General features: G+C 44.6%; 1 protein-coding gene across 1 annotated transcript in view; it reads right to left on the bottom strand.

Moving 5' to 3' along the window:
• Positions 1 to 23,796, bottom strand: part of OBSCN (obscurin, cytoskeletal calmodulin and titin-interacting RhoGEF) — a 185,675-nt gene that overhangs the window by 78,780 nt on the left and 83,099 nt on the right. The window contains exons 44-62 of the mRNA XM_037382736.1: positions 21,892 to 22,155; positions 21,289 to 21,552; positions 20,734 to 20,997; positions 19,944 to 20,207; positions 18,167 to 18,430; positions 16,550 to 16,816; positions 15,913 to 16,176; positions 15,051 to 15,317; positions 13,745 to 14,011; positions 12,785 to 13,051; positions 11,272 to 11,538; positions 9,828 to 10,100; positions 9,045 to 9,311; positions 6,860 to 7,126; positions 6,036 to 6,305; positions 5,237 to 5,503; positions 4,064 to 4,330; positions 2,932 to 3,198; positions 1,944 to 2,216 (exon numbers count right to left, since the gene is read on the bottom strand). Of these exons, the coding sequence (XP_037238633.1) occupies positions 1,944 to 2,216; positions 2,932 to 3,198; positions 4,064 to 4,330; positions 5,237 to 5,503; positions 6,036 to 6,305; positions 6,860 to 7,126; positions 9,045 to 9,311; positions 9,828 to 10,100; positions 11,272 to 11,538; positions 12,785 to 13,051; positions 13,745 to 14,011; positions 15,051 to 15,317; positions 15,913 to 16,176; positions 16,550 to 16,816; positions 18,167 to 18,430; positions 19,944 to 20,207; positions 20,734 to 20,997; positions 21,289 to 21,552; positions 21,892 to 22,155 (5,070 nt within the window). The remainder of the gene's footprint in view (positions 1 to 1,943; positions 2,217 to 2,931; positions 3,199 to 4,063; positions 4,331 to 5,236; positions 5,504 to 6,035; positions 6,306 to 6,859; positions 7,127 to 9,044; positions 9,312 to 9,827; positions 10,101 to 11,271; positions 11,539 to 12,784; positions 13,052 to 13,744; positions 14,012 to 15,050; positions 15,318 to 15,912; positions 16,177 to 16,549; positions 16,817 to 18,166; positions 18,431 to 19,943; positions 20,208 to 20,733; positions 20,998 to 21,288; positions 21,553 to 21,891; positions 22,156 to 23,796) is intronic.

The raw sequence follows: 23,796 nt of genomic DNA, 5'->3' as shown, positions 1-23,796 counted from the left end.
ATGCAGACGTGCTTCTCACAGCAAGGATCACGTCTGGTCTTGGAGAAGGAAGGCATCCTCGTTCCACTGCCCCATTGCTCTTTGCCACTGCTAGGCTAAGACCTTGGTGGCCCTGCTCGCCCCCACAGGATGGGAGAAAGTTCCTCGGGACTTAGGAGCCCAGGTGTATAGTGGGGCCTGTAATTCCCACCCTGCCCAAAGGGGCTGGAAGAAGGTAGCAGCTCCTTCAACCTTTTCCATTTTCCCTCCACCCACGCATGAAGGTGCCATCATGTTGGACCACTGAATGAAGGCACTTGTAGGGCGAGGATATTGTGAAGGCCCAACAAGAAAAGCTGTCATGACATGTCACTTACAGAATATATCCAGTTTCAAGCGTGCCTTAATACCAGGAGAATGGGAAGGAACAGAAACAACTTATTCCTTGACGAAGAACAAGCCGTGGATAGCAAGACAGACTGAAATACACCTAGTTCAAAAACATATCTATTTTTAAATTTCTGGACAAAATAAAGTACTTGAAATTGCCATTAATACAAACACAGTTAGAATTTTACTAGTGTTTGACCTTCCTATTAAATCAAGTGTTATTAAGCACAGTGTAACTGTGGTGTTTTCTAAATACCTTTCTCATCCTAATCCAATTATAGTCATGTACTACTGTGATTCAGGCTCACCTTAAAGAAATCTTGTCTTAATAGAAGCATAAAATATGCGCATACGTATGTATACTAGCATGAGCTGTGGGGTCAGACTAGATCTCCAGAGGTCCCTTCCAACATCAACGATGCTGTGATTCTGTGAAATCAAAACTTCTCAGGAGCCTGTTATCTGACTGAGAAGAATACCTAACAATGCGTTTATTTTTAATATATGTTTTAGTCCCACAACAGGAGTTCTTTGTCTAGAGAGCTCAGAACCAGGTTCTGCCTCTGAAAATGTGAAAATCAAAACTGACACAAATGAACATGGGATTTGTGGGGTTTGCACAGGATGTTGTTGCTGCATCGTTCTGATACTAGGAAGAAGTGATTTGGCTTTTTAGCTCTGCAGAGTTAAATTTTCTGAATGTGCAAGGGACACATTATACAGAAAAGGAGACATCAGCTACTTACAACAACTAAATATTGTGGATCATTCCTTTTACGGTTGATAGCTATAGCATGGGGGTTGATCTGAATAAAGAACTTTTAACCCTTTATATCTCCATATACACAAATCCCTTTTCCAAGCGAGGAGTAAGTGTTACTTTTGTCTGAAAAACAACAGCTTTTCCCAGTTGCTATAGAAGGACTGGATGTGAAGGAGCTTGCTTTAATCAAGTCTGGAGCTCAGTGTTATTTGCGGTTTGTGGCTACCCTTACTAAATGAGAAGAATATCTATTCAACGGACCAGAAAGCTTTGCTAGTGCTGTGATGACCCATAATATTCCGGCAGTCAACACACGAGGCTCATTTTGTCACTGTATTACTGCAATGTCACATACCCTTTGGTTTCCAGGAACCATCAAGAGCCCAAAGGCTTGCCTTGGGAACACACTGGGCTCAGCACCAGTAGCCTCACTACAGATCAGCACAGTGGTAATTTTATGAATTTCCAGCTACATAATATTTTGTGGTATTATAAAAACATTTGAAGGGGGAATAAAAAAAAAAATAATCAGGTGCTACCACAGTGGTTTATATTCAGCTCTACTTTAGGCATCAGGTGAAAGCAGCAGCCCTGACCCTGCAACCCTTCCTCACCTGAACCACTGAAAAAAATCGATGTGGTTATACCTGTAAGACTTCTGGAGTCAGTATGTGCAACTTGCAGAAGTGGAGGGTTGCAGGACCCAGAAGAACTGTGAAGGGATTTAGTAAGGGTAGCCTGGAAGGCAGAAGCACTAGCGCACTGAGCAAGTCCAGAGTTGGCTGTGTGTTTCTTTCTAACAATGAAATACCTTTGACTAATAATTTAGCTGAAGATATAAGGGACCCAGCTCTGAAGGTGACAGTGCCCGAGTCATGGCATGCCACATCATTTAGGATTAAAGTGTGGATCATCCCGTCCTGCTCAGAGATTTCAGTCACAAAGTTGTTGTGAAGTGGAGTTCCATCGAGCCACCACTGCACGTTCTTCACGCCCGGGTACGAGAGCTCGCAGGTGAACGTGGCTGACTCACCCGCAAAGACGTCTGTGTTCTTTAAACCAGAAACTATGACTGCTGCTTCTTCTGTATAACAGAGCAAGAGAAGGTGCCAAAGGAAAACAAAAGCATAAACATATACACATTGCTTCCTGCAGAACTAGCTCAAGCAACAGTGCAAGTTGTCCAGGAAAGTCAAATTCTGTGATGATATTCCAGGGAAAAAAAAAAAAAAAAAGAGCTAAAATTTTCTTTAGGAGATTTAGAAACCACCTTCGATCCTTCGCCCCCTTGCAAGCACAGTGTGTGTCTGCAGACACTGTTTCACTAGGAGGAGACTCTGCTCCGTGACCAGCCCATGACCGGCTCTCCTTTATGTTGCAGCCACCTGCACTGACATTGTACAAGGTGGGAGGGAGAGAGGCTGCTTAAGATTTAAATGTTTACTTAACAGTCCTTTAAAAGAGTAATAAGAATATCAACAAGGACAGAAGCCGTAATCAGTAATATCAAGAATTTCAATACTTCTTACAACCATTGCTCCAAGCAAATAGTTTGTCAGCAGTACCGCCTTCTGCTACAGTACACAGTATGGTCACTACTTGGAACTACCTTCACTTACAAACATTGGTCCAACCTCAGCCTGGAGGCAGGTGTTTGTATCTTTCCCAAAATCAGGAAAGAAATGAGTGGACTTTCAACTGTTTGCACCTGGGACAAGGTTGGCCAGTTAATGTCAAAGATTTTGGAATAAGACATCCAGGTGGCAGAATCGGAGCACTTCCACCGCTGTGCACCTTACCTTGCACATACACAGAACCTGTGGTGATCTCGTATCCGGTGCTACAGGTATAATCCCCGCAGTCATCGGGCTCGACGCCATGGATGATCAGCTCAGCAACGCTGCCTTTCAGCTTCATCTCGTACTTGTCACTGGGCTGAATGACCACCCCTCCTTTTCTCCACTCAACGGGAGCATCTGGCTTGGAGATCTCACAGTGCAAGACAGCTGTTCCCCCTTCCTCAGACTCCACGTTTTTCAGCTCTTTGTTAAACAGCACGGGCAGTACTGCGGTAGAGAGGCAACTGCATCAGTGACAGTGCTCAGAGGCAAGAAACTTGCTTGCAACTTCTCCAGCTTGGCAGTTCCCTTCTTTCCGAACCCCAACTTGCCTGCTGGCAATGCCAAGCCCAGAGCAGGACTCTGAGTTGTGCCATAACCAGATGCTCATGGGCATCAGCCACAGATACTGTGAGGGTGTCCACTGCTGCTCCATAAAGGATTGCCATAGGTCACATGACCTTTAAGGGGCTTCATGTGGGCGTACTCACAATTTTCAGTATGAGAAGTTAAGAACACAACAGCACCAGTCACAGCATTTGGACCGTGAATTGCTGAAACCACACAGAGCAGGAGCTGGTTATGGTGGCTAAACTCAGGATTTAAAAGCATGACCTGGTTGCTCAAGTCAAAAGACACAGCACTTAGTTCTAAATTAATAAAATTATAAAATCCAAAAACAGCCAGTAGAAAAAGGCAAAGAGCCACAATTCTTGGGCCGTTCAGGCACCGACAGGTATAATGGCTCAATTTAACGTGGGCCTGCTCTAGGTATGGTGAAATACTCCAGCTGCTCATCGGCAGGTAGCAGGCAAGTTTTTGCCCTGTTCTTGTACATACCCTTCACGAGCAGCAGCTGTAGTTTTGCTCCCAGCCCTCCCCCTCAGTGGGACCAAAATTGCAACCGCAGAAATAGAATTAAAAGGCACTAAATTCTTCTTTGAAGAACAGACTGCAGATCAGACCCTTTCCTGCAGCTGTAATGCACAGATACAGAGCCCTAACGGTAATTCAGTGCTAAAACTTCCATATCACCTCCATGGAGGACAGCCACAGCCGTAACTTCTCTGCCTTCAAGCAAGGCTTCTCCTACCTTTAACTTGCAATGATGCAGTGGTCTGCTGATCCCCTGAGTCGCACGTATAATCACCAGCATCCTGAGCCTCAGCATCATAGATGAAAAGCTCAACACGCGTCCCCTCTTGCCGCATCTCATACTTGTCGCCTGGCTGCAGCACCGTGTCTCCTTTCCTCCACTCCACGTGTGCGCTGGGTCTCGTCAGCTCGCAGTGCAGCATGGCTGTGCCCCCTTCCCCCACCTCCTCATTTTTCAGCCAGTGTTTGAAAAGCGCGGGCAGGGCTTGACAAGGGGAACGGTGCAAAGAGGAAGAAACAGGTGAAGGAAAAATGGAAAATGGAGGAACGTTTTATTGTTAAGGTTATAAAAGGCAAGGCAACTGATAATGCAATCCATGAAGTTCACAGACGATTCCAGCTGCATTTACCTAAGGAGAGCTGCCACAGGCAGAGATGCCTTGGTACTATATATAGGGCTACAGCTTGAAATATCCTCACTACATAAAGAGGAGGAAGAGTGGGGAGAGGTGTTAAGCAGCAGGAAAAATTCCAGTTCTATAGGAGTGCATTTCACCCCCATATCCTGGACTTCGTTTCCCAAAGAATTCCCAGCTACACTGAATTTCTGAAGCTCAGGTGGGTTTTCATCCCCAAAATAAAATGACAGAATAGGATAAAAGCACTCAAAGAACATATACCTGCAGACCTGAGGCATCAGATCATACAGCCAGTGATCAATTACAGAATAATTAAAGCTGAAGGGACCTCTGGAGGTCCTCTGTGGATGGAGATTCCTCCACCCTTCTAGGTCCCAGTTCAACAGCCACCACCCTTTCACTGTGAAAAGTTGCTGGTTTTTTTTCCTAATTGGAATTTCTCTTGCTGCAGCTTGCACTTGTTGCCTCTCATCTGTTTACTGAGCACCCCAAGGAAAGTCTGTCTCTCTCCTTCTGTAGACCCCCATGGGGAAGCTGCAGACAGCAACGAGGTCCCCCCTCAACTTTTCTTTGCCAGGCTGAACAAACCCAGCTGCCCCTGCCTCTCCTTATACCTCCCATGCTCCAGCCCCCTGACCAACATAGTGACCTCTGATGCACTTGCTCCACTACCTCACCATCTGCCTTGGTACTAGAGAGCTCCAACATGGATACATGCACCTCTCACTGCTGCTGAGCAGAGGAAGCCGTACCTTTAACCTCCAGCCTGGCAGTGGTCTTCTCATCAGCTGTGTGGCAGCTGTATTCCCCTGAGTCCCCACGGTTCAGATCATGAATGACCAGTGTGTGCACGTTCCCCTCCTGCTTGATGCTGCACTTCTGGCCAGAGCGGATCACGGACGTGCCTTTCATCCACTCCACCGGGACATCAGGTTTGGACACCTCGCAGGACAGGTGAGCTGTGCCACCCTCCTGGAGCTCCAAGCTGTGGAGCGCCTTTACAAAGGTGACCGGGGCAACTGTGGGGAAGAGGATACCAACGCTGCTGCAAGCCCCTAACCCAGCATTGCCCCCAGGTCACAGCTGGCTGGTTACAGTTACAGTTTGAACCAGATCAAAGAGGAGCAAACAAAAGTTATTGACACGGCCCATCTTTCAAAATCATTCTATATAACTTAATGAAAAAGTTTTTCTAGTGGTTTTGGATGTTTTTTGGAGTAAACATGATCTAAAACCATCATAAGTAGGAGATTAACTCAGAGCATATTCTTGATATTCTTCAGCATTGGTTCTGACATATCTTAGCTGCTTGTTTCAGGATAGGTTGGATGGTCTTCAAAGGGTGTTTGCTTCACTCCATGAACTATAAAAAGGACTGAAATGACTAGCTCAGACGTACATATCTAACTCTTAAATGCCTGAATTAGGTTAGCAGAATCTCCCAAAATCAATAAGGTCCCCTCCTCCCAAATAAAACTCTCCAGAAGATAAAGCAATGTTGACAGTGCTTACCAGTACCCCTTCAAACCCTCTTCCCAGGAGGCTGCTCACCTTGGACTGTCAGCTGTGCTGCTGAGGTATGCTGCCCAACCTTGAAACTGATGGGCCCACAGTCTTCTACTGTCACCTTCCTCAAGATCAAAGTGTGACGTGTCCCATGGACTCTGATCTCATTCATTTCATTGGATTGTAGGGGAACATCCCCCAGGAACCATTGGGTGTCCTGAGTTGTTTCCCGGGACAATCGGCATTCGAACACTGCGTCTTCTCCTTCGTATGAAGTGATGTCCTTCAGCGTCTCCACTATGGTTGCTGCTGGTTCTTTATGGAAAGGCCAACAGAGTTTGATATCTACTTTCAAGTGATGCTTTCTGGGTTAAACATTTCATTATGTTCTCTCCTGACAGTACTACATTATTTGAAAGAATGACCACAAAGCACTAAATGCACGGAAACATAGTTACAGGGGCATGTAGCAACACATTATGTACTTACAGACACATAATGTATGTATGTGTGCATATATATTATGCACATATATATGATAGTCTATAAAGCATGCATGTTATACTGTATTTTTTGTATTTTTTATATATAGCATATATTTATAATGCGAACTATGTATCATGAAAATATTGTTGACAGATTTTAATGGGAGACATTAACATTAAACCACAGAATCATTGACTAAAGACCTACTTCCGATTCCCTAGAGGTAAATGAGCCAGCTCTTATCCCTCTGAAGTCACTCTTATCTCCAGCATCCTCATGATTCAGTTTGGGCACAGGACCATGTCTAGCTGTCAAATTACTTAATCATGTGCCCTTGCCACAGCAGCAAACTCTGTTCAACCCTTCCCCACACAAAGCCCCACCTTTCACGAGCACAGCTGCAGTGGTTTGCTGGTCCCCTGTGTCGCACACATATTCCCCAGCATCAGCTTCACTCAGATTGTGAATTGTCAGCTCAGCCACAGATCCAGCTTGACGCATCTTGTATTTGTCACTTGGTCGCAGCACTCTGCCGGCCTTCTTCCACTGCACAGTGGCATTTGATTTTGAGATTTCACAGCTCAAAGTGATGGTGCCGCCTTCTTCAGCTTGCTGGTTCTGGAGTGGTTGTATGAAGGTTACTGGCAAAGCTAAACAAATATAAATCAGAGGAAAACAATTATGTTTCATTGCTGATCTCACTAAGCCTTGTGTTTAATGGAACTGTGGTGCCATTCCAAATTTGGTTCAAACTCAGTTCCAAAATTACTTTAAAACCCAAACAAGGAATGACAGAAAGTGCTGGAACTCCGGGAGCACTAACTACTCTGCACTCCCCAAGAGTCACTGGGCACTGCACACACCGAGCACCTCTGGAAATGAGTTCCTTCTTACCCAGGAGCAGTCATGGATATGGACTCTTGAGCATCTAAGTGCAGTATCTCCAAATGGGTACCAAAGTCACAACTCAAAAGCCTACACCTGATAGCTAAGTTCTTGGGTATTTGGGAAAAGTGCGTGGAGAAACATCATTAAATAATGCCTCTCATTTGAAAACTGGACCCAGAAGAGAGAGGAACTGTGGAAGTCTCTGCACTAGTGTGTATCAGTGATGGGTCAAGATGGGGTCTTGATGGGTGGGTTTACAATGAGCCACATGTAGAAGTTCAACTCCTCAAGTCCAGTTCCCTAGAAGAACCTTGGTGGCTCCACAGTTATGGCTGAACTGGTATGTACAAGGGCAGGAGGTGGGGTTCCAGAAATCAGGGTGCATTCACAGGAACCAGAGAGCAGATGTGTATAAAAGGAGACAGACCTGAAGGTTCTTGCAGGTGATGTAGGAATGGATGGTGTATTTTGTGGGACAGCTGGGGAATGCCTGGGGTCAAGGCTTTTGTACAGTTGCATTTGCAGTGAAGGCATCCTGTTGTGCAGCTAAGTCCTGCAGCCCTATGAGTCTTAGGAGCCAGCAAAGGAATAAGAAAGAGAGAGATATAAAGTCTCTGTGAAGACCTACTCTGTCAGAATGCATCACTGTTGATTCAGAAATCCTCATCACAAAAAAGGATCAGACTGCCAGTGTCCCTGAATCGTACCCATGAAACAGCTAAACTAACCTAGAGCTCCTTAAAAGACGAAGTGAAAGCTTTTTGTGCCCTTTCACTACCAAAGATGCTAGAGTTTGCTCATCACCAGAATAGCAGATGTAGTCTCCAGCATCCTTCAGCTGTAGATTGTGGATAAGTAGCTCCACAGCAGAACCCATCTCTTACTTGGAGCAAGACTGGCCTTTTTTACCTGCTTCACTGGTGCATTGTGTTCAAAGAGCTTAGCATGAAGGGTGACCACAGAGCCTTCGGCAGCTTCGTGGTTTTGGAGGTTTTTTTCAGAGTGCTGGAGTAGGTGGGACCACACAGAGACACAAACAGCCAGCCACCACCAGAGGATCTGCTTACAGTACAGATATCCTGGTATCACTGAGTCCCGGACTTGGTGTGATAGCAGGCAGGTGCATGCCCTTCATGGAAAAGCCATCAAGGTGTTTATCAAAACATGGCATTTTACAAGAATATCCTGGTTCCTTTTCATTTTTGCTGATCTATTTCAGAAAGAATCACCTTATAATTGTATTTGCACCAGAGCAGATTTTTAACAATTGATATATTGGTACATTACATCTATTTTTAAGACCCGAGGCACTAGGAGTGTTTAGGTGCCTTACTTGTCAGCTGGAGCTGAGTGCCCAAGTCTGAGCACTTGGACTCGAGTACCATTTTTCCAGGTGGAGCTGCAGTTCAAAGGATGGTTAAGCATCAAAATTGGTCTCATTCTAACTTTAGTTCTGAGTGACCAGAAAGAGGTCCTTGGGGTGTAGAATTGTGGAAGCAGTTACTGCACATGGGTTCGTCCATGTTCATTGCTCAGGACACCACAGGCTTAACCTCTGAAAGCAAAAGGACTCAGCTAATTTATGCCAGCAAAGTACATCTGGAGTCGAGGACAGCAGACAGCACCCTCTTGCTAGGGCCAAGCTAAGGAAGTGGAACAAGTTTCTCATCTTAAACCTACCTTTAACAGTTAAAGTGGCTGTCGTTTGTTCGTTTCCATTATCACAGGTGTATTTGCCCGAGTCTTCTGGTTTTAAGTGATAAATCTTTAAAGTATGGATTGCTCCTTCCTGCCTGATTTCATACTTGGAGCTCGGGGAGATCACCTGGGCACCCTTCTTCCACTTCACCGTGGCATTGGGCTGGGAGACCTCGCAGCGGAGGATGGCTGTTTCTTCCTCCTGCTGCTCTGTGCTCTGTAATTTCTCCTTGAAGACTGGAGGTGGCACTGAAATGACAAACACAGCGAAGGCATTTACAGTCACCCTCATCTTGTTTCCCTGCAGTGTTAAAGCTACAGCTGAACGGTTACTTTAACTCCTGTGTTATGTATTGGGGGGGTTAAAACAAGCTTCAAAGAGGGAAGGAGGAGGATGCTTGATTAAGAATTTCTTCAAAGCAATGGTTAGAGAAAGAAAGACTCCAAAGAACAAAAAGCAAAAAAGGAAAGAGAGAGTGGAAGCAATGAAAATTACAGCTCTATCAATACAGCTACTGGAGTCAACCTAGTAATTTCTTCAGCAACCAGTGAGCTTTGGGACCCTGGTGACACATCCAGTCTATCCATGGTGAAGACAGTCTCTGAGACTGCATCAGTACATCACACATGTTCTGAAGCACATGCACCCTGCTAACATGAGCTAACAAGGGATGAATGATGGCCTTGCACTTACTACCAGCATAGGCAAAACATCACCTGTTCTCACCAGTCCTGTGTCTTTCCCACATCACAGAAAGCCCTCACCTTTTACTGTGAGCTCTGCCGTTGACGTGTGGGGTCCCACTCGGAAAGTGATGGTGCCAATGTCCTGCTCAGTCACCTTCCTTAATGTCAGGGTGTGAATTTTTCCTTTTTCCACTGAGATCTCATTCATTTCATTATTTTGCAGAGCAACATCCTGTAGCTTCCATTCAACATCTCTTGCATTCTCATGAGAAACCTGGCACCGAAACGTGACATCATCGCCTTCAACCACCACCATGTCCTTCAGGCCACTCACAATGGTCACGTCAGGCTCTGCAAACAGTCCATCAGTAGTCAAGCCATGAAAGGGAAAACAAGGATCAAATAACAGAATTATCAAATAATACAGGGTGGAGTGGATGGCTGGAAGTCATCTGGCCCCACCACTGCTCAAAGCAGGGCCAGCTTACAGCAGGCTACTGGGCACCTTGTCCAGCTGAGCTTTAGGTACCTCCAAGGATGGAGATAGCACAGCCTCTCAAATCATGTTTCAAACCCTGCTGGTTCATACTTTCACCATACTTGGTAACACAGCCAATACCTTTCAGCTGGTGTTTTATCACTTGCCCTTTTTCTCAGAGATATGTTACATACTGATTTTTTTAATTACATGTATGATACTGTAATTGATGCTGGGTGAATAATGCCGAAATCAGGAATTTGAAATTTGTTACATTTGGACTTGGGTATCTTCACATAAAAACATTAGAACCTGCTCCCTTCTACTGTTGTTTTGCAAAGAGACTCGCATATATTCCATGCCAGTGCTCCAAATTGGTTGAGGATCTGCTTGACTCTGTGCTCACAGCAGGACTTACTGGATTAGTGTGAGCACAGGGTATTTGCGCTTCAGTTTGCTTGAGCCCTGCTTCTAGCACGGCTGGGCACCTGCATATCTGTGCAGAGATCATCCAGACAGCCTGCAACAGGCAGAGGCTGTGTGCACCCTGAATCTGCTGGAGGATACCAAAGGAAAAGCAGTGCCATCTTCACCTGAGCACACACAGTACATATTCATACAACCGAGGTCACCATCTGCATGAAAAATGGTGCAGTGAGGCATAATATCTACAATATTGAGTAGCCTGTAGAGATGCTAGTGGTGATCATTCCACACTCGTGGGCCAACCTGAAAGCAAGCTCTGTCTGTAATGACATTAAGGCCAGATGCAGCTGCCATGTGACTGGAAGCTGGGGATGAACCATCTGTTCACTCACACGAGTATGATGTCAAGCAAATATTTCAAGCCATGAGTCAAAAATTACAGCTACCTTTTTGTCTGCTGTCCACCAAATGAATCTTTGCTTAGGTGCACCATTGACCATGATACCCTTCCTACGCTCTGTGTTTAGCACAGTTGTCTATCACAATAGCAACGGTTATATCGCAAAATCTAAACATCCTAAAGTGATAAATCCCCTTGCCCCAACAAATGGGTCTTGCCTTTGACAGTCAGTTTTGCAGAGCTCGTCTCATCTCCAGCCTTGCAGGAATACTCCCCTGCATCGCTAGGCTCCAGGCGGTGAATGCGCAGCTCGCGGAGGGTGCCGTCCCGCCACATTTCGTACTTGGAGCTGGAGTGAAGAATGGCCCCATCTTTCCTCCACTCCACCTCTGCTTTGCTAATGGAAATCTCACAGCGCAGCCTGGCTGTTCCTCCCACTTCCGCTTCTTCATTCTTCAGGTGCTGCTTCAGCTGGGGTTTGATGGCTGCAAAATGGAAAACAATTAATACATGATCCGTTCACTCAAATGCCAGCTCTGCACAACTCTGCACGAGACACCTGGTGTTGGATGCTGCAGAACAAATTTGCGTTAAGTCGCTATATGGTAACAACAACCCTTTTTTCTCTATGAGCAGACCTGTATTCTGTATATCCAGACATAGAGGAGGATCAGAAAATCCCCTAAATATGTTTGTTTCGTGTAGCGCCAAGGGCATTGACATGCCTTTTATGCATCTGCTCTGGATAGTGGAAACTGCAACATGCATCAAGATTTTGGCTAAGCAAAACCTGGTACTTTCTGAATGAAAGTAGTGTGAATCTGTTCATTTTTATAGAAATACCCATGACATCCAACACCATAAATGATGTAACACTCTAAACCCATTTCTGATTTCTCTGCTATCTTTTCAAGACCCTAGACTATCAAGTGTGAGTCCTCCCAGATGACGCACAAATGGACTACATTTATAAAAGCTGGGCATGGAACAGCTCAGGCGACAGCTTGTAACTGATGAAAACAAGAAGGGAATATCCATCATGTGCATGTGTGAGCAGCTGTGGAAACAGGAATCTCAGTGCTTGTGCCTCCTGTCCAGACCCCATCGTGATACGTAAAGCAAGCACAGGGCTCCCTCCCTCGGAGCTGACCCGGTGGCTGCTTTGTGGGTCAGGATCAGCCAAGAGGATGCGGTTTGAAAGGCTGTGGCTTAGATCAAAGCCACAAGTTCCACCCAACAGTTCGAGAGGACCACAAACATTACACAGATGGTGATTAACCACAGATATTATTCCTGGGTTGTTTAAACATAGCGTTCTCAAGACCTTCACAGGAAGGCATTGCAAAAATTGAAAACAGTGAATTTTTGAAGTGCTTTTGTAAATTACTTACGATTAGTTATTGATTCCACTGAATCAGCAATTAATGCAAAGTGCCAAAAGTAAAGATCTATGAGAATTTCAGACCCCCCATGTGGCAGAGTTTCTTGCTTTCATCACATCACAGGAAGGAGTCAATACACTGTACTGTCTGCTTTATAGGCTTAAACAGCCGTTCTACAAACCCTGTCCCACAAGATCTACTTTTCTATATTCTGGTTTATGACTGGGCACCTGCTTTCCTCGTTAGCTTAACTTTTGGAGGAGGTTATTCACCAATAAATAAAAGAGTATCATTCACACAATTTCACAAATCTCCTTCATCCTCTGTTCTACTTTGGTGCAACGCTAACCATTCACTCTGAGGACTGCTGTGCTCTGCTGGTCTCCTGTATCACACGTGTAATCAGAGGCATCTTCTGGTTCTACATTATGAATTACAAGTTCAGCTGTGCAACCACTTAATTTCATTTCGTATTTGGCGCACGGGAAGAGCTCCATGGTGCCTTTCCTCCATTCCACTGTTGCATTATCTTTTGTCAGCTCGCACTGGAATTTCACTGCAGCTCCTTCTTCTGCCTCCTTGTCTTTGAGCTCCTTTTTGAAAAGAACTGGCAGAGCTAAAGGGGGAAAAAAAGAAGCAACAGGAGCTTTTATTGAAGCCAGAGTCAAGTCCTGGTTAACACAGTTAGACCGACATTTCGGAGAACAAGATATTGTGCTTTGCAAGTGCTATATTCCTAGGCAGGATCCAGGTTTTCCAGTTTGCCTGCAACTACTGGGAGATCTTGCTGCATCAGAAGCAGCCATCTGCACTTACAATATTTACTTCATTTCTTGACTCAAATCCTTCCCAGGTTGAATCCTTTGAATGAATTTATCCTTCAGTTCACCTAACAGTGATCTCAAGAGTAAAGAAGTTCAGAGTTCCATGGACAGCCTTGACTGATCGCAAAGGTTATTGTCAAGTCTTCTGAGATTTGGAAGAAAATCTTTTTTTTAAATACTTAAGCCGCATGTCATGTGAAATGTCCAAACATTACAGTAAAGCATTGCCCTTTCTTTAATTTCTCCCCAGCCATAAAGCTAGAAAGTTATTTCTTCTTAGAACCCCAAACTGAATTGTAACACTGGAAGAACAAAGTACCATCCTCTTCCATTCTCATTTAAAAAAAAAAAAATCTAGTATATCAGTTGAAAGGGAAAGTATTTATAGGGGGGAAAATCATGTACTTAAAAACATTCACATTCAAACTGTTGCTTTGCATGTCAGATGGAATCTATTGCTTTAGGAGTCAGCTCACACCACCTACCTCTCACATTTAAAGATGCCTTGGTTTCCTGATCCCCAGTATCACAGCTGTATTCTCCTGTATCTTCTAACTTAAGATTATGTATTAAGAGCTCTACCAGGCATTCCCTCTGCCTCATTTCATATTTCTGGCTGGGCTGCAGCCCCACTCCTCCTTTCCTCCATTCCACTGCAGCATTGGGTTTCGACAGCTCACAGCGGAACGTAGCTGTACTTCCTTCCTCTGATTCCTTATTTTGTAGGTGTTGCTTAAATGTGACAGGCAGTGCTGCAAAATTTGAGAGGGAAATGTTTTAAGAGTGTTTTGGTCCGAAAAGGACACAATCCTACCATCATTCTTTGGAAACGGCCTATTCTAGTGATTCCATACTCCTTGGGCTGCCAGCCTCTGTCTTGGTAGCATCTTTCTTGAACCATTATGTGAACCAAGAGCTAAGGACAGATGGTGAAGTTAGGAAAGAGCTGGTCTTAAAGAGTGCTCCATAGAACGGCCTGATTTGTGATCTGGAGTTGGACTTTCCTGTGGAAGTGTCTCCATGACAACTATGGAGGCTTTAGTTAAAGATGACTGGGACATGCTCTCTCTTACACGGACCCTTGTTCCTTAATAAAGGTCTGCAAGTTTTCAGTATTAAGCCAGGAGTATTTTCCCCCCAGATAAAGCTTCTATCAACATATAAAAGATCAAGTTACCATTCAAAACGCAAGGAGAGGCAGTAAAGTAAAAGATGACTAATAAAGTGATAAATGGGAGAGGAAATTCAGATTTCAGGCAAGGTCTTGCTCTAGATGGTGGAAGGAGTGGAGGAAAACAGATGTGGATGCAGTGGTCTGCGGTCAGAGTTTACACCTGAGGCTCAAAGCCTCAAGTAATAATATAGCACACTCACATGTTGTAGAAACCTATTATCCCCCAACTGTTGCATCTCTTATTGTCCCAGTCAGGCATTACATCCAATTAGGCATTCCTTATGCCCACTGAAGCACTCAACAACCCAAAATAACCATCAGCCTGCCTGGCTTATTTTCTGTTATCCCATTCCCAGATGCAGCCACACTCCCTGTGCTCAGAGGGCAGGAGGGCTTATCATAATTTGACATCATGACAACATTTAATCGCTTAGATGCTGATTTATCACTCCAGATACTGCAAGGAGAACCTTTCTAACTTGACCAAGTGTCATGCTGAAGTAGAATATGGACGCTGGCAGGGACCAGCAGCAGAACAAATAAACGACTGTAGGGAACACTGAGAGATGCTCCTTTCACTTCATCGCTATTGAGCCAAGGGACAATACTCTGCCTACCATGCACGGTTACCACAGCCGTTGTCTGCTGGTGTCCAGAGTCGCAGATGTACTTTCCTGAATCATCCAGTTCTAAGTCATAAATGACTAGTTCAGCAGTGGAGCCCTCCTGCTTCATCTCATATTTCAAACCAGGGTAGAGAGTAGTATCTCCTTTCCTCCACCCTACCGGAGCCTTGGGCTTGGTAAGCTCACACCTCAGTGTTGCTGTACCACCTTCTTTTGCCTCTGTATTCTGAAGCTCTTGTTTAAAAAGTGCTGGTAGGGCTATAAAATAGAAACATAACTTGCAACATACTGCAATTGGGGTTTAGGAAAGACAGATAAGAAAGAAAACGAAAGCACCAGAAGAGCTTTTTTGCAGATCTCTCTAAACCTCAATGCTCTAGATTCAAAGCACAAGGCTAATTCCCCAGAGAAGTAATAGGAATACTTGCAGAACAAGAAGAAATCGATTTCAAGAAGTTACATTTGGCATGAAGTACACAGAAGCTTAATCTAATTTATGATCTACACATGGCAGAATATTTTTCCTACTATAAAACTAGCCAACATGTTGCCCTGATCACTGAAGAGGTATTCTGAAGGTCAGCAGGGAGTTGTAAGAGTTCAGAGTCCCTCTTTAGGCAGGCCACTTGCAAGAGAGATTACTATTATCCTGACAGCAACATACTGAGAAAATGCACTTGGTTCTGCATTGCAATTCCCATTTTCTACCTGGTCACTCCATTAGGCTGTACAGACCGTGCTATTCTGCACACCTTATCAATTGTAGTCTGCTCTTCTCCGTAAGTGACACTAAGCCACAGGTTTTATTTTCAGAAAATACTATAAACTTTTCATTTTTTAATATTTTTTTTACCATTGACTGTCAAAGTGGCAGTTGTCTGCTGATCTCCACACACACAAGTGTAGTCTCCAGTGTCCTCCACATCCAGCTCATGGATAATCAGCTTTGCAACAGCACCATCTTGACTCATTTTATATTTGCTGCTTGCTTTGAGCACCTCCTGCCCTTTCTTCCACTCCACCGCAGCAGGTTTAGTCAGCTCGCAGTGCAGGGCAGCTGTCCCACTTTCTACAGCTTCTAGGTCCTTCAGGGGTTTTTTGAATTCTGGAGGCAGTGCTGAAGAGTAAAGGAGTTGTTACCACAGAGAGAATGAATATCCCTTAAAAAGCAGCTGGATGAGGTCCTGGGGGAGAGGATGCATGGTGCGCTGCTGAGCCCTGATCCAGGTCAGTGGAACACAGTGGTAAAATCTCCCCTGACTTCCCTGGACACTGCATCAGGGCAAGGAGAGTGGTAAGAACGAGAACAGTGGAGGAGGGCAAACACCAACGATCTTTTCCCAATTAAAACACAAGGAGGAAGCACACAAGCAAAGCCCGGAGGAAGACAAAAGCCCAAGCAAACGGAAGGGGAATGGGAACGGACAATAGCAACAGAGACTTGGGCAGGTCTAAGGGCTGGAAGACCTCAGCCCTAAGGATTACTTTACCATGCACTCTTAAGGCAGCTGTGGTGGTCTTGTCTCCACACACACAGGTATAATCTCCAGTATCACTCAAGTCTAAATCATGAATGACCAGCTCCACTACACAGCCCTCCTGTCTCACGCTGTACTTGTTGTCCGAGGTGAGGGCGCAATGGCCCTTCTTCCACTGAACACGGGCAGACGCCTTGCTGAGCTCACAGTGCAACGTGGCCGTTCCACCTTCTACTGCTTCCTTGCTGGTCATTTCCTCTTGGAAAAACGGAGGCACGGCTGAAGGATGCAGGTAAAAAGTATTACAAGCTGAGGATATCTCCGGGAATGGGAGAGAGTAGGAAGTGACAGGGGAAAGTTGTGAAGGTTATGGAAGGGCAAGCATTAGCAATAGAGGAAAGAGAAATGAAAACCTCCTAGTGGGAACATACCCTAACCCTTTTGGGTTTATGTTGGCTTCCTACTAGTAACTTGCACTGTCCTCAAAAGATTTACACTGGCTTTCTACCAGATTCCACACGAGGGAAACTAAGAATATAATCTCCGAGCTCCTTAGTTCACACGTGTTGGTGTCTTCCACAAACGTCCTGCCTTTGTACTCCTCCTTCCTACTTACAGAGCAGCTGTGCTGAGGTATTGGCACAGCTCCTTACTCATCATTATTCCTTCTGCCTTGAGATACCCTTGCAAAGATGCAGCCAGGGCTCACTGATTCTTCTTGATGACAAATAAAACCTCCAGATGCTGAATCCCAGCCTGTGTTCTTGTCTCAAAACGTATTTTCCCCACTTAATTCTAGTACCCATTGCAATTTGTGTCCTTGACATAGGTTTGGTGACTTTCACATATATCCCTCTATTAACTTGGTGGGATAATGGGATATTCCACCTGTTTAAGAAGGCTGGGTATCTCAGATCCCAAATTAGCGTCTCACTCCATCGTAGTACCTCCAAGTTAAAATATCCAGGCTAGAAACCAAAGCTAGCCTCCTTGATCTGGCACATTTCCCATCTCCAGCAGTGTCAAGCTGAAACACCAGTTCTGTTTGCACAGCAACCAGTTCTTGCAACAAAACAAAACCAGGAGGAGGTCACAGAAGGAATTTATTCTTTCCTTCTTAGAAAATCAGTCTCCAATGCAAATCTAGCTTTGTGCAATGAAGACGGAGGTTATGGGCACAAACCCCAATATAAACATAACTCAGTACAGAAGAAATAATAACACAGCCTTATTCTGGATATTGCTTTTTATACCCTGTACTACATTAAAATGATAGGTATTAAAAATGCCAGAAAGAGATGGCGAAGAAAAAAAAAGATTTGTGGTTTGGAGAATAAATAAAGGAAAGCAAAGACAAAAGAACAGTGAGTTTATATACCAGGAAAGGAATGCCAGAAGGGAAAGATGAAGGGATACCAGGATTGTGTTTAAGAAAAGGAAAAGACAGAAGGATGGCACAGAAAAATGCAGACCAGTATTTTCCGAGATACACAGCCTGCAGGTCAAGGGCAGGGAATGCTTTCAAAGGAATGGACAGTAAATGAGGTTGGAAAGACAGACACGGCAAATCAAACACCTTCTAGTAGTGGACAGATGTTTCCAGTTAGGAGGTCAAGGTAGTTTTTTTACCCTGTACTGTTAAGACAGCTGTAGTCTGGTGCTCTCCACACATACAGGTGTAGTCTCCTGCATCCTCCTCAGCTATTTCATGAATCACCAGCTCTGCCTTGGTCCCTTCCTGCCTCATTTCGTATTTATCACTCGCTTTAAGAATCCTCTGGTCCTTCCACCACTCCACCAGAGCAGCCTTGGTGAGCTCACAGTGCAGGGTGACTTCTCCACCTTCTTCTGCTTTCTTGTTCTTCAGCTCTTCCTTAAAGAGTGGTGGCAGAGCTGAAGGATGCAACATGGACAAATGGTCATCAGAAAACCAGAATTAAAATCCCTATTTCTTTTTTTTTTTTTTTAAATGCTTGGGATTACTTCCCTTCATTCCTCCTTTTCTCAACCCATTATAGGCATGCTCAGCTGTAGCAACGTTCAGGAACTCTGAAAGCATCCTTATTCAGGTGTGACGGGGTTTCACTTACCATCAGGGACCAGTCCCCTGGGCGTCTGCTGGTTTTCATGGTAAAAGAACAATACAGAAAGATCCAGATCTCGGGTCAAACACCACTGCTGGATACAGTACTATTTTACCTATTCAGGTATGATTTTCTTGGAGGTGGGTTTTCTTATCTTATGGTTTGTTTTTACTAAAAACTTACAGCTCCACCTACATGAAAGCAGCCAGATTTCAAAATAAAATGACTTCCAGTTTTAAATTGAAGTTTGAAGGGCCATTACATGTAAGAAGAATTTGAGATCCTTACTGGTTTCCATTTTGAAAACTGTAACACCCAAAGACAGAATAATCTGCAGGAAATAACCTTCAGGAAAATGAATTTTTAATGGTCACCCACAAAAGTGCCTTGTGCACAGCTACTGTAAGAGGGTATGGAATGCAAACAGGGCTCCCCAGATGCCTCAGAAAATACCTGAGTCTCAGGAAAGCCCAGGGGAGGGTCAGAAGTTTTCTGGAAAAAGCTGAGGGAACAGAACTGGATCCCTGACCAAGTAAGCCACTCAGAGCTAAGGACTGTTAGTCCATTAAGATGGATGCTCATTAATCAGAGGGAAGCAGAAGATCAGGTAATGAGATCATTAACATAACACAAGGATTTATGTATGGGTTGGTTTATTGGGAGCTAGCAGGATAAAGAGTATAACTTCTAATAACCTGTGTTAGTGTGTTGGGTTTTTTTTAACCCCTAAATGTCGAGGTAGCCCTGGCCCCCATGTAGAGGTGCAGACCCTGGCAGATCTAGGTTAGGGGTAAGGAGCTCTGGAATGGTAACTGGTATCTCATTCTGCCTGTCTGACTTGGTTAAAGGTTCTGGTATCCTCAGAGCAACCGTGGCCAGGTCACGCAGCAGAGCCACATCCCCCCCTCCGCCTCCCCCTCCCCTTCCCCGCGCCCCCCCCCCCCCCCCCCCTTTCTCCTTTGAGCAGAGCTCGGGGAGCAGAGGGCCTGATGGACCCTAAGTGTGTGTTTGGGAGAAAACTGTGGTTGGCTGAAGTGAACCAGGGGAATGAGGGGTGGAAAAGAGCTGGAAAATAGAAATGTCCAAGAAGAGGAGATATAGACAAAAAGGAACATCTCGTTTTGTCCTTTTCAAGGAGGACAGATTAATAGTGATCCAAAAATTTGCCCTGAGTTATTCTGAGTAAAAAATGAGCTCTACATAGAATGAAAGAAGAGAAAGGGATAAAATCAAAGACAAGTTACTGACCCAGGCAGAAACAGCTGAATTTCAGTGATGTCTATCTACAGAGCTATTTATCAATTTTAATAAGGTCTTTTTACCATGAACTGTTAAGGTTGCTGTTGTCTTCTGGTCACCACACATACAGATATAATCTCCAGTATCTTTTACTTCTAGGTCACGAATGACCAGCTCTGCAGTGGTGCCAAGCTGTCTCATTTGATATTTGCCACTTGCTTTGAGCACTTTGGATCCTGTTTTCCACTGCACTGGAGCTGTTTTGGTTAATTCACAACACAGACAGACTGATGCTCCTTCCTGGACTTCTTCATTCTTCAGTTCTTCCTTGAAAAGCACCGGCAGGGCTGGGAATGGAAAGTCAGTAGACAGTGTATTTAAACCAAGACCTCTGCATTTGTGATCAGCATCGTGAATTCTCATCTGAAGTTCAAATCTGGCCAAGTTGTGGTCTTTGGCCACTGAGGTTGAGGTTATTGCTATGATGACCTGGGAAACTAAATCTAGCTATGACAGTAAGAAAAGTAGTGCTGAGCTGACAAAGTACAAGAGGCTGGATGGATTCAAGATGCAATCTAAGGAATTTCTCACAGGGCCAGCCTTCATGGGGGCAGGACATCTCAGCTGGTCTAACAGGAGCATTTCCTAGGCCCTATTCCCTTAAACTTACAACAGAGCAGTTAGTCTGCATGGAGAAACAGTCATGTGCTCAGCTCCCTTTTCAGGAAAATCAGACCCAAATTAAATGTCAGAATGAGAAGTTCTCCTTTCCTGAACACAAATTAATTCCTAGGAAAGGGCTGATAGGTGAACAATTTGTACAGCAACAGGATGTTTCAGAGAAATAAACAGTCATCTGCAAGATGAATTTACCATTCACTGTCAGAGAAGCTGTGGTGTGTTGGTCTCCACACACACAGGTGTAATCTCCCGCATCTTGCAGCTCTAGATCACAAATCTCCAGCTCAGCAAGGGCATTATCCTGCCGCATGACGTATTTTTCACTTGCCCTGAGTATTTTGTTTCCTTTCTTCCATGACACAGCAGCAGCCTTGGTCAGCTCACAGCGCAGGGTGGCTGTTTGGCTTTCCATGGCTTGCAGGTCCTTCAGTTCTTCTTTGAAAAGCACAGGCAGGGCTGAAGGTCACAAAACAGACAAAGAACATCAAAAATGACACGTGGCACACAGGTGACTGGAGGGATGGGGCGGTACAGCAGAGAACATTTTAGGGTGAAACGTTTCCTTTCCTCCTAATTCTGGGACACTGGACAAACCAACAGACAGAAAGAAAAAAGCAGCCTGGATGCAACCAGGTCTTAGAGACAGCTTACAAATTTAAAGAACCAAATCCAGCCACAGGTGAACACACAACCAACACGCGATGACCCGGCAGAGAAACACACAATAATACAGATATATGTTTTTACCATGCACTATCAAGGCAGCTGTTGTCTCGTGTTCTCCACACACACAAGTGTATTCTCCAGCATCTTTCAGTTCTACGTCATGGATAAGCAGCTTCATGACCGTGCCCTCCTGCCTCATTTTGTATTTGTCGCTGACTTTGAGCAAACTGCTGCCCTTTCTCCACTCTACGTGAGCAACCTTGGTCAGCTCACAGCGCAGAGTGGCTGCTTGACCTTCGGTTACCTCCTCCTCCTTCAGACTCTCCTTGATGCGTGCAGGCAGCGCTGAGGATGCAATGGGCAGAGGGTTAACACGGAGCAGCAAACACAGCCTCCTGGTGAAGGGCAGGGGTGGGGAAGGAAAGGCAAGGGTATCACTGAAGAGCTGTCTTTGGGCCTGATCTTGCATCTGTTTTAGGGACCAGGTCCTAAAAACCATTTAGTATACGGAACTGGGGTGAAGGTTTTTTCCTTTAAACCACAAAATGCGAATTAATCTCATGACTATGACATGCAAAGTCAGACTCAGAGGAACTATGCCGAGATAACAATGAACACAGAGAAAAAAATGAATTCAAACCATAAGCTTGCTAATGAGGACATCTAGATGAAATGGGTTATTACCGTGTACTACTAAGGAAGCTGTGGACTGCTTATCCCCACACACACAGGTATAATCACCAGCATCACTCTCATTTAGATCATGGATCACCAGTTCTGCAGTGACATCCTTCTGCCTCATTTTGTATTTCTCGCTAGGTTTGAGTACTGTGTGTCCCTTTTTCCACTCCACTGAAGCGGTCTTGGTCAGCTCACAGCGCAGGGTGACTGCTTTACCCTCCATGGCTTCCTCATGTCTTAACTCTTCTTTGAAGAGAGCAGGAAGGGCTGAGAAACAGAGGAGCAAACATTTTCAGAATAAGCGGGTTTTGGCCACCAAAAAAATGAACCTGATGTTTATCAGTATCTATCCACACCGAGTTATTGACATGAGGATTATCTCACAGAAGGAAGATACTCCTTTGTATCATAGACACAAGAGGGTCTTATACAGTGGGTAAATTTGCCGATTTGTTTAGATATGTATAGAGAATACACAGCAGGAATGGGAAAGCTTCATGTATGGTCAAAACTAACTTTCTTGGTATAATTCAGCCTGGGAAATTGATATAGAAGGTTACACCGTGTTCAGGGAAAAAAAAAACTAAAGGAAAAAAATGAAAAAGTTTTACCTTACGTGTTAAGGATGCTTACAGACCTAGCCTGAGAGCTAAAATGAGGGTGAAGAGCAGAATCGGAGAGACCTCTTGAAAGTGCTTGGGTAACACTAAAAAGCAAAAAGAAGGACGATGTCTCCATTGTGGGAATCTGTGATAACACCTTCCCATCAGCAAGTTCCGGTGCATCCTAACGCCCCATCCCTTTTGGAACAACTAATAGGATCATTCAGAGCATAAGACTGGACGGTCACGTGGTCATATGTACTGTGGGAGCAGCAGGATGGGGCAATGTCTGCTAAGCCTTGGGAATGGGGTGGGAACCACTTTTGCATATAGAATAGAGATGAAAGAGCAGGAGGGGAGGATCTCCAATTCCTGACTGACCAGCAAGAAATAAGTATTTGAGATAACGGATGTGGAGGATGATGGGGCAGTCACCAATTATGAAGCAGGAAAGTTCATCAATTTTAGAAGAAGTAATGATGGAGAAAAGCAAAAGGAAATTATGCAGGCAACAAGAAAGGAAGCTATAATGAGTCAAGAATTGTTACTTATGATCAAGCTGAAGCAAAAAAGAACAAGGTAGTTCGAGACAGTGGAAAAATCCTCAAAGAAACAATATTAAGGGCATAATTACAAAGACTACTTCACAAGGATCATCAGGAATAGCCTGCCTAAATCACAAATTCTTCAGTTTGCGTTTCTCCTGAAACTCCAGAGACCTATAAAATACAGGAGGTTTAGATGAATGCGAAAGAAATACTACAGAATGTAGAGGCAAACCCAGAAAGGCCAGGCTCCCTGCATGTCTTAAGAAGGTCAAGGGCAGTTCCCCATTCCTGGACTCCATCACCCCATGGACAAAGAGACCACCATGAAAGAGGGGCTGAAAGGTAATCTGCAAAATGATGCTGATATCAAGTATCTCCAGACACAGCTGTATGTAGTCATATCCAGCAACTGGGTGACACGTCACTAGGCCAGGAGCTTTCTGTGTTCTTTCCTCACAGTCCTACTTGTGGCTCTCTGCATCAGAATATTAGAATGCAAAACCCAGGAAACCTGGCCAGCCTGAACCAGAAACCCAGAAATAATACAATGACATTCTGTAAGTAGATTAGAAGGAAGAAAAACAAGGGAGAAGTTGGTCTGTCTCTCTTTCAGGAATGGAAATTGTTGGTGAGACACATGAGGAAGCTGAAGCGCTTAATACCTTTTTCTTCTTTAATAGTAAAGGTTAATGACAGCTAAGGAAGTAACAGGAATTCTGGCTAGAATCAGGGGAAAAAATTATTAGAAAATATTTAAG

This window comes from Falco rusticolus, chromosome 4 (assembly GCF_015220075.1).
Source record: "Falco rusticolus isolate bFalRus1 chromosome 4, bFalRus1.pri, whole genome shotgun sequence".
In the NCBI taxonomy this organism is placed as follows: domain Eukaryota; kingdom Metazoa; phylum Chordata; class Aves; order Falconiformes; family Falconidae; genus Falco; species Falco rusticolus.
The sequence above is the reverse complement of the archived record's forward strand: the minus strand, read 5'-3'. Positions and strand labels throughout refer to the sequence as shown.